We start from the raw sequence: 16,035 nt of genomic DNA on the forward strand, positions 1-16,035 counted from the left end.
CTAATCCTCTGGAATTAAAAAAAAAATGGATTTATCATTGTTCTAAATCCAAGCATTTCTTTCTTATCTCGCATGCCTTCAGCTAGCCATGTGTCTCTCCAATATAAGATCTTTTAAAAAATAATATTTTATTTCCCCCAATTACATGTAAGAACAATAACATTTTTTGAAGTTTTGAGTTGCAAATTTGATCCTTCACTTCCTCCAATCCCCTGTACCTGAGACAGTAAACAATCTGATATATTTTATAAATGTGCAATCATGTAAAATCATTTAAAACATTTCCATATTAGTTAAGAAATCGTAATAGAAGATTTGAACAAAAAGAAAGAAAAAACAGACAGAAGGTGAAAATTACTATGCTTCAGTTCTTTCTTTGGAGGTGGATAGTATTTTTTTTAATCACAAGTCTTTTTAGATTGTCTTGGATCATTGTATTGCTGAGAATAGCTGTTTTTCACAATAAATTATAATACAATATTGCTATTACTGTGAACCATGTTCTTCTGTTTCTGATTACTTCATTTTGTTCATACAAGTCTTTCCAGATTTTTCTGCAATCATCCTGCTTGAAATTTCATTACTTTTCTGGGAAATTTGGTTAAGTATTGAGAAAGTTTCCTTCATCCAGGTAAGTATAGACAGTACTGCAAACTAGAGAAATATCTATTTTACATTATTTTTTACTTGAAATGAAAAGGAGATTTTTAATGGGCTGCCACATTTTCTATCTCTGTATATGTTTATCCCTTCTATAATATGGGTGTTAGGGGTACAGTGGCCCTATGATGTGGAAAATTTGCATAAAATTTCTTGACCATGTTGAAAAATTACCCATGCATATGTTTTGTAAATAAAAAGCTATAATAATAATAATAATAATAAAGAAATAAATGATCAAAGGATAAAAAAAATAAAATTTATTGACCTTCTCTTCATACCAAAGAAGTCTGAATTGTTATAGTATTAAAAAATTGAAATTATATAATAGTATATGTATATTTTATGTATTTCTGAGTTCTAGAACTTTTTTCCTATGTCATCTGCTGACTTTGTGTTTCATCTGAGGCTTTTGCAAAACTCCCCCAAAATTCCTATTTAATTTCTTATGCTGGCTCATGATATATCAAATAGGGAAAGTCATGAGGTGGAAGACGTAATTGTACATAGAACAGCTGAATGGTACAGTGGATAGAATGCCAGGCCTGGAGTCAGGAAGCCCTGGATACTTCCTAGCTGAGTGATCTTGGGCAAGTCACTTAACCCTATTTGACTCAGTTTCCTCATCTGTAAAATGAACTGAAGAAGGAAATAGCAAACCACATAGTATCTTTGCCATGAAAGTCCTTCCTAGGGTCATAAAGAGTTGGACATAATTGAAAAACTGTTTAAGAAAATATATGTACCTGCTCTCTCCCTAAGCTAGATTGTAAACTTTTAAAAAGTAAATAATGTTCATTTATCTCCTGAGTGTAATGCTGTGGATGTTACATAGAAGACCCTTAATGAAGGCTTAGATCTTTAAATGGAGATGACTTGTCCTTAGTCTCTCTCATCATTATTGAAATGTGGCAAGAGTCTTCAAGAGGTGAGCAACCTGGGGCTCTAATCCCCACTGTGCAGTCACGGAGAGCACATAATGACTGAAGAACATGTCTGAATGAGTTTGAGCCTCAGTATCTGGTTATGTTCCTTCAATAAACATGGGTGGCTGAACATTAACCCTGAGATGGCTATTCTAGGCTTGAAGACCACCTTGTGAGTTTGAGAGATTTTCCAGTTTGATGCTCACCAAAGGCCAGGAGAGTTTCTATATTGAAGAAGATGACCACCAACAGGAGTAGGAGGTCTGATCTGGACTAGTCTGGTTTTCAGGTCCTGAAGAGCTATCTGACCCCAGGACCTGGAATGAACTATTTGGATAGGGCGAAGTTGAGGTGAAAGGTAAAATGCTGATTCAACATACCTGCAAGATATTTCATATTCCGATTCAAGTCTTAACTTCCCAAGAGAGTACTACAAAGGTTGTGTTATCTTACAGTTAATGGTTTGTCTTTATTTATGCATGCTTGTGATAGCCTTTTCATTTGTATGGCAAAAAGAAATAGCTGTCCTATACCTAATTTACAATGTACAATCTATACTTTTGTAGCCTTGCCTTTTGGAAGACCCATAACAGAAAAGAAAAGCCAAAATTTTACATAATTTTTATTCTGGGCTCTCTGGTTTAGGATCCAGATGAGATTAGATTCAGATTAGATTAAAATCCAGACTTTTTTTCCCTCTGTTTCTTCATTGAGACCCAACTCCTGTGGAAAGTCAGCCTTTGAAGGACATGGCTGATGGAGATTGACCCTAACCTCAGGAAGCATAATTTTCAATCTTGGGCAGGACTTTACTCAAGTAGGAGACCTACTTTCTGTTTAGCGTATAAACAGAATCCTGTTTGGACTAGTTTTTATCCAGTTTTATCCTTGTACCCCTCCATGAGTTTAGGGTGACCTGGTTCATGAAGGAGAAAACTAATCCGAGTGGTTTGGATGGAGAGGGATTCCCCTGTCCAGATTGCTGGAGGTGGCTGAGGCTCATGATCAAGTCACATTATTAGCAGAAACTGAAGTCTTCTATTTTTCCTTATTAAATGTCTATCAGTCAAGGTTGATTTTCACTTTTTAGGGTCATTTCCTTTTACCAAAGAGTTTAAGGCATTCATCGTCATCACTGGTATGGTTTTGGTTGCCAAGAGAAACCAAGAATCATCAATTTATCAATTATTACCTAGCCTAATTCATAGATTATTAATTACTCAGAAACTGTCTCTTGGGTTTTTTCATTCATCACACCTTCTTGCCTTTTACCCATTAATCTTCAGTACATGAAGCCCCTGAGTGAATCTTAAGAAGTGAAATGAAGTAGTCCATCTCTGCTTATCTCTTCCTTTTAGAATGTTTATCCTTCAGGCTTCAGCTCACTTTCCACATCTTCTAGGAGTTTCCCCCCCCCCCCCTCAATATTTCCTTCCTTCCCATATGTATTGACAGCTCTTTGTCTCATCACTCCCTTGACCCCTTTGTTCCAGCCTCTGGCAGTTGCTATGTGTGCCATGACTTGGACGGATGGGAGTTGGGAACTTTTCTTTTAGATCAAAGAATTCAGAGCAAGAAGACCTTAGAGATTATCCAGACTCCAGTTTCTTACACTGTGGTTCTCAACTCCAATAGGGTCTTGTAACTGAATGTGGGGGTTATGAAATTATGAATTATTGTTAGTGAATGTTATTTATATATCTATTTTACATGTTTATGTACCTGGGGTCACATAAAAATTTCTCAGGCAAAAAGGGATCATGAGTGGAAAAAGTTTAAGAAGCCCTGTTCTAGACCAATTCTTTCTTTCTTTCTTTCTTTCTTTCTTTTTTTCTTTCTTTCTTTCTTTCTTTCTTTCTTTTTCTCTCTAGACCAATTCTTTCTTTCTTTCTTTCTTTTCTCTCTCTCTCTCTCTCCCCTCTCTCTCTCTCTCTCTCTCTCTCTCTCTCTCTCTCTCTCTCTCTCTCTCTCTCTTTTTCCTGAGGCAACTGGAGTTAAGTGACTTGCCCTCAGTCACATAGCTAGGAAGTGTTAAGTGTCTGAGGTCAAATTTGAACTTGAATCCTTCTGACTTAAGAACTGGTGCTTTCTCCACTGTGCCACCTAGTTGCCCCTCCAATTCTTTCATTTTTAAAGAACAGTAAACTAGAGGCAGTTTGATAGTGCATTGGATAGCCTACAGACCCTGAAATCAGGAGGACCTGGTCCAATCCAACCTCAGACACTTAGCACTTAGTAACTGTGTGTCATTTAACCCCACTTAATCCCAAACACCTTGTCAAAAAAAATGGGGCTTGGGGTGGGGGTGAATAAAACCCAGTGGGAATGAGTGATCTGGCCAACATCAGCCAAGTCCGAGGAACAGAGCAGAGATTCAAGCCCAAGTCCTTTGATTTCCATTTCACTACATTGTTCCCCTATAGGAGGATTATATATATATATATATATATACACACACACACTATCGCTAGCATTTATATCATGTCTACTATTTGCCAGTAATATGTGAAGTTCATTGTAAATATTATCTCATGTGTTCTCCACAATGGCCCTGGGAGGTAGGTGACATTATTACTTCCATTTTACAGTTGGGGAAACTAAGGCAGAAAGCGATTATTCAACTATCCAGGGTCAAAAAGCTGAGGCCAGATTTGAATTTAGGTCTTCTTGATTCCAGATCCTGTGAATTCTTCATCCCCTGAGCTATGGGCTGCCTAATGTATTATTTTATTTATTTATTTATTTATTTAATGTATTGGTTTGTTCTCTGGAATGTTGGAATGATACTGAAAGGAGAACATGTCAGAAACCACGGGTGCTACCCCAATGCTGCCTGTGACCCAAAGGGCTCACTTCCCTCCAGGATCCCTGGAAGAGAAGGACAACATGGTTGACTAAGAACCACTCCAACTGCACCAGTTTGATTCTTGTTACATTTATTTTATTTCCTTTTCCCTTTACGATGGACCCATTTTCCCAGGTTCCTCTGGTTAGTTTTCTGCCATCACCTGCACAAGATACAAAAGAATAGTTCAGGAAGGAAGGAGATTTGTTAGAATTTCCTCTCTGACCTACAAGCTTGTCTATCATTATTTGTTGACCCAAGATGGCAGCGAGGTATACTCTGAAAATTTCTAATATTTTTTGAGGTATGTATGGGGGGAGAATAGAGAAGGAATATTTCCAGTTTTCATTTACTGTTTTTGGGGCATGTGTGTATGAGGTAATCGGAGTTAAGTGAGTTGTGCAAGTCACTTAGCTAGTAAGTGTCAAGTGTCTGAGATGCTCAGGTCCTCCTGACTTCAGGACCAGTGTTCTACTTAGCTGCATCTTCATTTACTCTTTATGTTTTCTCTTTAATATCTATGTCATGGAAATTCTCCTGATCCAGTAGTCTGCAATCACTACTCCAGATCATTTTTTTTTCTTACAAAATTTCAAAACTTAATTTCATTTAAAAATTATGTCACATACATTTTTATATAATTTATAATTTTTATAATTGTGTCTCATTCATTTTAAACACTTCTTTTTTTAGATCCCTTTCTTGTGAGACATTTGTCATAATAAAAATTTCGAAAGCAGTTTAGCAAACCAATCAATACATCAACCATGAATAAGCACTTATTCCTTACCCTTAATCCCTCACCTCTGCAAAGAGTAGAGAACCGTGCATTTTATCAACTCTTTTCTGGAGGAAGCTTGGCCTTTGTGTTATCACTTCCTTCACTGAAAGTTTCCTAAATCTTTGGCCTGCCCTTATTTCAGTTCTTCAATGATTTGATCTGATTTTCTCCATCAAGAATTCTCTTGGTGTTCAAAAGTCAGGATTTGCCCCTTTATGTGTTTAGAAGGTAGCCCAGATTTTGACAATCAGGGTTTTTCTGCCTCTGTCTGCAGACTTCTGAGCCCAGGGTAATAACCTGTATCACAATTTCATTCCTTTTCTCCTTTATTAAGGTATATTCTTTGTCCTAACTTTTTATGATCCCAGATTACTTCTAGTTCTAACAGTTTATGTTCCCACATTTTAGATTTTGAAGCCCCTTTTAGCCTTGACAACCCGTGTTCTAAGGGCCCTTCCAGCTCTGACCTCCTGGGTTCTAAGGGTCTCCCAGCTCTGGCCTTTTTGGGTTCTAAGGGCCCTCCCAGCTCTGACCTCCTGGGGTCTAAGGGCCCTCCCAGTTCTGACATTCCATGTTCTAAGGGCCCCCCAGCTCTGACATTCTGTGTTCTAGTGGTCCCTTTCAGCCTTTCACATTCAATGTCCTAAGGTTCTTTGTAATCCCTGAATGTTCCACTCCAAGGACCTGAGTTCTCCTAATCTCTTGCTTTAGTCCTTTTATACAACTCATTTCTTTCCCATCCCTCAGGAAGTAACTATTTCCCCAGCTGGCAGAGAGGATGCCCTTTAGGTGCCCCTTTCACGCTATGCCATGGAAGCAGAGCAGGACTTCTGCTCTGGCCCTGGGAAATAGGTAGAAACCTCTTCTTACCTTATTGATCCAGTCATTGTAGTTGGAGACCCGGGTGAAGACGGAGGGTTTGCGGTAGTAGTTGCAGCCGAGTGATGAGCCGAAGCTCACGACGCCGTGCACTTCCCAGCGACCATCAGCTGCCTGGCAGTTCAGTGGGCCACCAGAGTCTCCCTAAGGGGAACCCAGGGTTCAATGAAGTTGGATTAAGGCTCTTGGGAGGGATGTCTTAAATAGTCATAAATAGGTATTTTTTCCCCCAAAAGTTCATGACTTGTCTATATAACACAAATTTTTATTAAATGTATTTGATTGTAACACATGCCATTCTGTCTCTGGAAAGAGAAAGCCAATCACAGAGGTCCCTATGGCATGACTGCATTCTAAAGTGAGACTTGAGCAATTGTTTTGTCCTTTAAACAGCATTGTGGAAAGGGTTCCTGATCATATCCATTGGCAGAATGATAAGAACTATGCTTTGAGGGATGTGAAAGAGATCCTGGCCCTCCAATATCTCCCTCTCCAGCAGACCTGACATAGGATTAAATGTCATGATTTCTGGGAAATTTCTCATCAAGCCATTATCAGCCATTAACACTAAAAGTGTGGGGCTTAGTACTAGGGTCTGAGAGCTGAATTGTAAAGGACTTTTGCTCTAATTCCTTCATTTTATAGCTAAAGAAATGGGGACTTGGAGTGGATAAATAACTTAACATCACTGGATAAAAACTATGATAATGTAATGACAAATTGCCCTTTAATACTTGTGAAATACTTTACACACATTTATCTCATTTAAGCCTCCCCAAAATCCCATGAGGTAGACCTTATAGGAATTCATTGCCCTAATTTTACAGAGAAGGAAACTGAGGCTCAGTGAGCTTAAATTTTTATTGTTGTTTTTCAGTCATATGTGACTCTTTGTGTCCCCATTGGGGGTTTTCATGGCAAAGGTATGGGAGTAGTTTACCATTTCCTTCTCTAGCTCATAAGGTCAGCAAACTTAAGCGATTGGTCCATGTAGTAAGCCTTTAAGGCCAGATTGGAACTCATGAAGATGAGTGTTCCTGAGTTCAATTCCAGTGTTCTATCTACTCCACCATCTGGCGGCAAGATTAAATTACTTGCCCATAAACCATTATGCTGTAAGTTTCATGGCTTTGAACCTAGTTCTGCCCAATTTTTCCAGCAATCTTTCCACTTTTGCTCCCTGCCTCTCTTGCTCATAGGATCATAACTGGAAGGATGGAATAGACCTTAGAGACCATATGGTCAGATTTCCTCATTTTTCAAACAGAAAACAAACTCAGACAGGTTGTTTAAGATCATACAGGCAATAAGAAATAGGCAGGCTTTGGACTTAAGTTCTAATTCCCTGACCAGCCAGTTTCTCATCTGTCTGGAATGAAGCAAGTGTGTCTCTGGCTGGAGAAGATATGGGGTAGGGAGATTTCTCCATTTTTCACACTTACGTTGCAACTGGAGATCACCCCATCACCACCAGCACATATCATGTTGGTTTTCACAGAGCTGCCCCACCAGCTGGGGAGGGAGCAAGTGGCAAAATCTACCACCAGCAAGCGACCCTGCTGCAAAATATCTGGGAGAGCTCCATTGGCTGGAAGGAGACCAGAGAAGAAAGAATTAATGGGGAGAAGATCTCATGAGAAACATGGAAATTATAGGTGCATCATACAATTGTATGACAAGGAGAAAAATATGAGGAAGAGAGAAAAATGCTCAAAGTCACCCTATAAATGATAGGAGAAGCTGGGACTCAAAGCTAGATACTCTGAAAGACCAAAATTCCCAGGATCAGGAAAATACCCTTCAAATGTCTCCACTACAATTTTCTTGAAAGTTAAAAAATGCCAAGTGAAATATTAGTAGCTTGCAATCCTGTGCCAACATAAGGTTTGAAAAGTTTTTTCTTCACAACTACCCAATGAAGATTAGAGTGCAAATATGGCTGTCCCTCTTTTATAGATGGGGAAATAATGTCTCAGAGACACGTGACTCCTTTATAGTTATAGCTAGTATAATGGCAAAGCAAGAATCTGAATCCAAATTCTTTCTCAAAATCATAGGATTCTAGTTTTAAGGCTAGAAATAGCTTTTCATCCTTCTCATTTTATAGATGAGAAAACTGAAACCTGTGTGTGTTGGTTAAGGTCACAGAGATAGTGAACATCAAGAGGTGATGACATAGAAACACACAGGATTCTGGGACTCTGGGCAAATTAGAGTCCCTCAGGCAACTCCCCCTGACTATACATGATGAAGAAGGTACCCATCTACCTTGGTAGAGGAAGGGTCCTCTCCAGAAACACCCTGAGGACTGATGAAATCAGGAAATCTGATCTTTCAAAAATAAACAAAGAAAACAGCAACAATAAAAAACCAACAAAAAGAAAACCTCTGATTTGAAGGTTAGTGCTCTTTGCAAAGTCTTGCTCTGTCTCGCCATTCTTGGAAGTCCCTTCCAGTTTTCAGCTCCGTGAGGGAAGCTTTACAAGTATTATTGAACATTAGGCCTGTTATCAGAAAATCTAGACTCAACCCCCTTTCTGCTACATAATAATCTTTCTTCCTCTCTGGCCCTTTAAAATCAGGGGATCAATGTTACACTCTAAAACTTGGGGTGCAACTCTCCCCACCTTATTTTAGCATTTTCTGCTCCCCTGCACCTTTCTCCAGTCAGCCTTGGGCAATAGAGTGGGGAAAGAGCTCCCAGATCTTTGGTCTCCTTCAAATGATTGGAGGGATCACTATTCTGTGTTCCCTTCCTACACATGGACCCCCCACTTACTTTGCAGCCGTCCCCAGCCTGTGACATAGCAGGCAAAATTGTTGGGCAGGATGGTACCAGCAGGAGGCAGGCAGCCCAGCTGAATTTTTTCAGTCAGAGAGACAGAGTTGGCGAGTTTGAGCAGGGCGATGTCATTCCTGAGTGTGAAAGAGAGAAAAGACTGAAGAAAGGGGGCTTCTTGTCAACTTTGTTCCCCAATTTGACCTGAGATCATCCCAATAGCCAGGAGCCAGTCCAGAGTCTTGTGTTCTCCTCTCCATTAATCTTGGATAGACTGATGAAGACATTACCTCATTTAAACTCTTGAACACACACACAGACTCACACACACACGATGGTCAGGCAGGGATAAGGTGCACCCTGCATTATTGGAGCAAGTATCTGTGCCCATGATCTCGCAGATCCGTTGGAACTGGACTTGGAGTAATGGTGATTTCTAACTACCAAGAGGACTGTTTGAGAGGTGGAGAGCAACAGATCAGTGGGTGTCCCTGACTCTTGTCCCTTCCTGCTCAAATCTATCTTTCGGGTCATGGCCAATTGGACTTGGTTAAAACACTGGTTTCCTTGGGTCCCTACTTGCTCAGAGGACCTTCAGCACAGGAATCCTCATTAGAGAATCAGATCATCAGAGCCCAAAGGGATTTTGGAAGTCATTCAGAGCTGTCAAGTCCCATTCTGCAAAATGCAACTCAAATCAGATTAAAATGCAATTGAGGGGCAGCTGGGTGGTGCAGTGGATAGAGCACCAGCTCTGAAGTCAGGATGTCCTGAGTTCAAATCTGGCCTCAGACATTTAACACTTCCTAGCTTAACTCAATTGCATCAGCCAAAAAAAAAAAAAAATGCAATTGACAAACACACTGGAAAATAATCAGGAAAAAATAAATAAAAATACAATGAAACATAGATAATGTTAGTTTGTAGTTTTCTAAGTAAATATGCCACTGTTTCTATTTGACTTTGACAACACTGAAAATTTCTAACCCACCAGGAGTTCAACACAACAGTGTTTGTGTCATAGAGGAAAGCCTGCTGATCATAGAGTGCTTACTACTCGTCAAAGGATCTGAGTTCTAATCCTGTCTCTGAAACTTATTATTTGTGTAAAAATAAAAAAACTCTGTGCCTCAATTTTCTCATCTGTAAAGTGAGGGAGTTGTATTAGATGGTCTCCAAGGTCTCTCTAGCTTTCAATGGTTTGGATATTATAATAATAAGGAAGAGGAGTTCATTCCATTTGGAAAAAGTTCTCAGGGTTAGAAAGTATTTTCTTATATTGAATCTAAATGAAATAATCTACAATTCTCTCCAGATATCAGAAAATCTGGACTCAACCTCCTTCTCTCCTACGTTAATATTTCCTCTCTAGCCCTTTATAATCAGGGGATTGATGTTAAATCTCTAAACCCCCTTCTGCTCTAAATCTTGGGGTTCATCTCTCCCCATCTTATTTTAGCACCTTCTGCTCCCCGACACCATTCTCCAGTCAGCCTTGGACCATGGAGTGAGGAGAGAGCTCCCAGATCTTTGGCCTCCTCTCCCCATCACCCCTCTTTTAAAAGTCTCTGGCTTCTTATCAGATTCAGCACAAATCTTATTTTCTGTAGGCAGCCTTTTGCAGGTCTCTCAACTGCTAGTGTCTTCGCCACTGAGATCACTTTCCATTGATTCTGCATAGATCTTCTATCTATCTAGTTAATTTATATTTCTCTTTGTGAGCTCTATGAGATCAGGGACTATTTTTGATTTTGGATCTGTAGAACTTAGAGAAGTTCTTGGCACATAGTAGGGGTTAATAAATATTTGTGGACTGACCTTCAGATAGATAAAGCATTAAATGCTGCAAATATTTGGAGACACTGGTCACATTTCCCCAAAGTTTTCTCTAGTTGAACATTCCCAGTGTGACAAGTGATCCTTGCATCAAATTAAGCAAATGGAAAATTACTTATCAGATATGTTCTATAGGGGGGATGTTCTCCCACATAAAGTTTCAATTGGTTGGCTGCTTAGATCTTTCTCGACCTTGAAATTCTGTGTTTCTTCTTTCTGAACAGTCTCTTTTCTATCTGGTTACTCTCATTTGGACATGTTCCAGTTTGTCGATGTTTTTCCCAAAATTTGGCTGTACATGTGACCTGTGGTCTGTCTAGTGGGACTATCACTGCTCTTATTATAGACATTTTCACGCATTCCTTTCCATATATTCCCATTAAGTAAGTATATTCTCATTTGAATTCATATGTTTCATCCCTTGGAGATTAAGGCACTGGGCAGAGGGCATCTTCTTCCCAAGACCAGATTAGCTGTTTCTTCCTTAGCTTTTTTGCCTTCCATGAGAGCCTTTCCTGTCTCCCCAGTTCAACCCAAAGGAGAAAATGCCCTTGAAGTACCCATTGGAAAGCTTGTTAGGGTTCCAGTCCTCATGGACCACCATTTTTGAAACACTGACAGCTTCAGATCCTTTCTCCTCAGTGGACAGGCTGTGTCTCCCGAGCACCACTTGGTATCTCCTAGAAGAGCTGTAGAAAAAGAGGGGATAGGACAAGAGGGTCAGCCCTGGAGGGAGTCGTGGTCAGGACCATGGACAAGCATTGCGATAGTACATCTGAGACCCATCTTTGGCCCTCAAGGGTGTGTGAGTATAAGAGAAAGAGGAACAGAGACAGACAGACAGAGACAAAGACAGACAAAGACACAGAAAGAGATACAGAGAGACATAGACAAGCAAGAAAAGAGACAGAGAGAGAGGGACAGAGAGAATCTGTCCATAATATGGTCAACAAGTGGGCCACTGGGTGATGCTTGAGGTACCAGGAACCAGTCAGTTAGTAATAATTTCATTTAACCCTGATCTAGGTATGATGATGAGGTTACAAAAATGTAGAACATTAAAGCTCATAATTATGAATTCATAATCTAATAGGGGAAGGTATGATATTCAAAGGGCAAAGATTTCAAGACCCAGAGTTTTGTCTCAAGAGAGTTTCCATTACCCTAGTGCAAATAGTTATGCTAAAAGTATTTTCTATTTAAAATTTTTTTAAAGTGCTTTTTCTGAATCTCTCATTTGTTGCATATTATACATACTATTATTTTTTTTTCAATAGATGTGCATTTCTCTAGTAGGCTGTAATTTTCTTGAGGACAGGGACCATGTAGTTTTCCAATTTTCTTCCCCACAACAACGCACTAAGTACTATATATGTACAACACAATAAAAATGCTGAAATTTAAATTTGAAATAGACTTTTTGGAAATAATTCATCAATGTAATGGGAATAGGATAGACTGCACAGGGAGATATCCACTTGTCTCTTGTAGTAGATTGTAATATGCCCAAATACTGGAACTCTTCTTTTCTCCATGGAGCCTAATATAGGGTTCTCAAACAAATCCCCATCAAGACTTGACTGACTAACTGGACTCACTGGCTGAACTCTAGACCCACCTATGCCTTGGTACTGTGGTGGGAAGGAAGGGATACTATGCTTTTTCTTTCTTGACATGGATAATACTATTTAATAACATGACTCCGTTTTAGTATAAATGGATGGTTCAATATCACTCAGTTTTGTCTTTTTTTTTTTTCTCCTGGTTATGGAAAAGCCATCTAAAAGATGGTGTCAGCCTTGTCTCAGACTCCTAAAGTCAATGAGAGACTAGCATTAGAAAGTTTCTGCCTCTTCTTCAGAAATCCACACTATCTCTTCCCTAAGACCAGTGGCTAATTGGTTGGGAACCCAACATAATAATGTGTTTTTTACATGCTATAAATGCAAATGCAAATGGCTTATTTTCAGAAATCTACTTGCCCTAAAGAGATACCCTTCTCAGGGTGTGAATGGATATTTCCTTCTGTCTTGGATTGGAATTATGGGTGAAATAAAGCTTTTTAAAAAAAATTGATCTGTACCCTAAATTCCAAACAATTTTTATTTCCTCCTCCCGCCCTCAACACAATTCAATTCACTCTAGGAAAGTGATTTATTTGCAAGGTTCCTTTAAAGAATTTAAATTATTAGTCATAAGTTTGATCATTTAGGTCTCAGGTCCCAGAAATAAGTGTTTGCAAATGGTGGGAGACATAGTCTAGATAGGAATTTTAGAAGTTACCTGATGCAGTGAGCGGCAGTCAGTACCCAGTTCTTGGCTATGAGGGTTCCCCCACAGGTGTGTCTCCATACACCATTGGAATTGTATTGAAGAGAGACCTGAGTAAAAAGCAGACTATAAAGCTTCTGGGAAATCTACTTCTATGTCACTCAGTCAGCACGTAAAATATTTATTAAGCATCTACTATATGCTAGGCATTGTATTAAGTTCTGGGGAACAACAACAACAAAAAAAAGGCAAAGGGATTCTTTCCCTATTACAGTGTAATAGGGAAGACAGAATGCAAATAATGTATAAACTAGCTATAAATAGGATAAAAAGGAAATACAACAGAGGGAAGGTAATAGGATTAAGAAGGATTGAGAAAGATTTCCTATAGAAGATGGGACTTCAGCTAGGAATTGAAGGAGACCAGGGAAGCCAGGAGGCAGAGGATGAGGAGGGAGACTATTACGAGCATGAGAGACAGCCAGAGAAACTGCATTGGGTCTTGTTGGTTGAATAGCCAAGAGGTCAGTCTTACTGTCACATATCAAAGAGTAGATATTGGAGGGTAAGGTGTGAGAAGACTGAAAAGTAGGAAGAGGTGATATATAAATTCTCTGAATGCCAAGAAGAGGCTTTTCCATTTGGTCCTGGAGATGATAGTGAGCCATTGAAGTTTCATGAGTAAGAGGCAGGGGGAGGAGGGAATGACATGGTCAGACTTGCTTAAAATGATCAATTTGGTTGCTGAAGGGAGGCTAGATGGGAGTGTTGGAGATACTCAAGACCATCAGACCTACCAGTAGCTATTGAAATAGTCCATTTGGTGGGGATGGAGACAAAGCTGGGGGTGGCAACTGTTATACGTTAATTCAGCTCAAACCATTCTTCCTATACTTTTAAAGGTGGTAAGGGTATGGTAGAGGGCACGGGAAGGAGTGGCAATGGTTCAGTCTAGGAGATAGAAATGTAGGAGGTAGTGTCCCATAGTATAATAGGAAGTTTATATGGGAAGGGCTAATAGGTTCCCCATTCTCCTTTTCACATCCCCCAGCTCCACCCCAAGTGATCAAAGATTCAGAAGTTTTGCATCCTACTATAGAATCTCTGATTACACAAAGGTATGTCTACGTAATGGTCCTGGGCACTTAATGAACTTTGAGAAGATAGGACTGGAGAAGAATGAACTAAACAGAAGAATAATAAGCATGATTATACTTTAATTTTAAGGCAGCAGTCCTTTCCCATCTTTTTATGCATCTTGTTTCCCACCCCCAATTAAATCATAAAGAAATTAAAATACACCAAAACCTTACTGGAAAAATGGGATTTGACTTAACACATAATTATTTTATAGAAGAGATGGATTTTATAATATTAACAGTAAGTGCATTTATAAAAAGACATAAAAAAACCCCCTCTGCCATAATATGTACCCAAGATAGTAGCCATCCTGCATAACCTTAATTCCAACTAGGCCTGGGGAAGGGGGGGTGTTACTGACCTGCCAGGGCCAACTGTTAGGCAGCACATTTTCACCTCCAACGACCCTGGATAAATTGGGATGGTAGGTGGGGACCCCACAGCCTAGAACTAAAACACAGAAAAGAGAGTTAGAAAGGACAGATGAAACAACATTAAATCAAGTCACCCCAGACATCATATAGTCTGGACCCCACACCTGTGTTGAGAGAGATCATGGAGAAGTTGGTGAAAGGTTGTCTTGACCATCTCCCTCACTTGACTCCCAGTGGTTCCTTGGAACCAGGTGATAAGGAATATGGAAGACAAAAATACAGAACAAAATAACTGAATGACGATAACTCAAATTTCTACAATACATTTAAAGTTATCAAGTACTTTGTTCACTCTGCCCTTTGACATAGGTAGAGTAATAATATAGCCCCCATTTTATAGAGGGAGAAAGTAAGGTACAGAAAGGTGGAGAAGTGATTTGTTTAGATTCACACAGATAGTAAATACCTGGGATTTGAACTTAGTTATTCCCAACTAGAAATCTCATCTAAGGCAGTGGAAAGATATTAAATTTGGAGTCAGAATTCAATTGAATTCTGGCTCTGTTAATTCTGACCAGTTTGAATTAGGGTTAAAGGGCACTACCTCTCTGGGACTCAGGTACCTTATCTGTGATAGCAGGGCAGAGCCAGTCTGATATGTATATTCTCAAAGTGTGGTCTCTGAGATTTTGTCAGGAGGTCAATGAGTTCAGAATTATTTTCATTTCTAATGTGGTAGATATCAGTGGAAAAAGTCTCATACAAGTTCTTTTGCGGGGAGGAAAGTCCTCAAAAAATTTTAATACTATAAAGAGATCCTGAGACTGCTGGATTGGTGGATAAAGAGCAGTCCTTGGAAAATGGACCATCTTGATCAAAATTTCATCTTAGATACTTACTGTGTGAATCTGGGCAAGGCACTTAACATTTTTGTGCCTCAGTTTCCTCATCTGTAAAATGAGAAGATTGGACCTAATGTCCTCTAAAGTCTTTTCTTGTTCCAAATCTGATTTGGGACTTTCTGTTATACCATATGAAATCTTTCATTCCCTACTCTCCCCAGGTTCCTCCCCGGCATAAGTTTTACCTCCAGCCACCAGCACTGAGATCAACACGAGCTTGATCATGGTGCCTCCTTAGATTTTCTCTAAGAATGTTATCCACAGAGAAATCCCTACTTAAACTGGAGCTCTTATCATCAGCCCAAGATAGGTACAGAACACAAGTGGGATTTTTCTCAGGACATAATGGAAAAAAGTGTATGTCTATTTTTTCCCCCCTTCCCAACATCTGTTATCCACTTTCTTGGAAATATTTAAGCAAAATATTGGCATTGGACCATCAAATTCAGATGCCACCTGCTTTGTGATATATGATGCTATGGATTTTGGGTGAAAGCAAGATGACTTCATAGCTCTAAAAATATATATTAACTAAAGAGAAAAAGAGGATTAATGAATTAGGCATATAGTAAAAAAATCACTGTAAATTAACAGATTAGCGAGCTTTAAAAAAATCAAAGGAAATTTGAAAATTAGAATAGA

General features: G+C 39.3%; 1 protein-coding gene across 1 annotated transcript; it reads right to left on the bottom strand.

Moving 5' to 3' along the window:
* Positions 1-4,505: 4,505 nt before the first annotated feature.
* Positions 4,506-15,685, bottom strand: CELA2A (chymotrypsin like elastase 2A). Its single transcript, XM_031962818.1, has 8 exons — positions 15,579-15,685; positions 14,479-14,567; positions 12,990-13,087; positions 11,267-11,395; positions 8,871-9,007; positions 7,534-7,679; positions 6,083-6,235; positions 4,506-4,594 (listed from the first exon to the last, which is right to left on the bottom strand). Exons 1-8 carry the CDS (start codon positions 15,616-15,618, stop codon positions 4,577-4,579), a joined length of 810 nt encoding a protein of 269 aa, XP_031818678.1. The 5' UTR covers positions 15,619-15,685; the 3' UTR covers positions 4,506-4,576.
* Positions 15,686-16,035: the final 350 nt, after the last annotated feature.

The sequence above is a fragment of the Sarcophilus harrisii genome, chromosome 3 (genome assembly GCF_902635505.1).
Source record: "Sarcophilus harrisii chromosome 3, mSarHar1.11, whole genome shotgun sequence".
Lineage (NCBI taxonomy): Eukaryota > Metazoa > Chordata > Mammalia > Dasyuromorphia > Dasyuridae > Sarcophilus > Sarcophilus harrisii.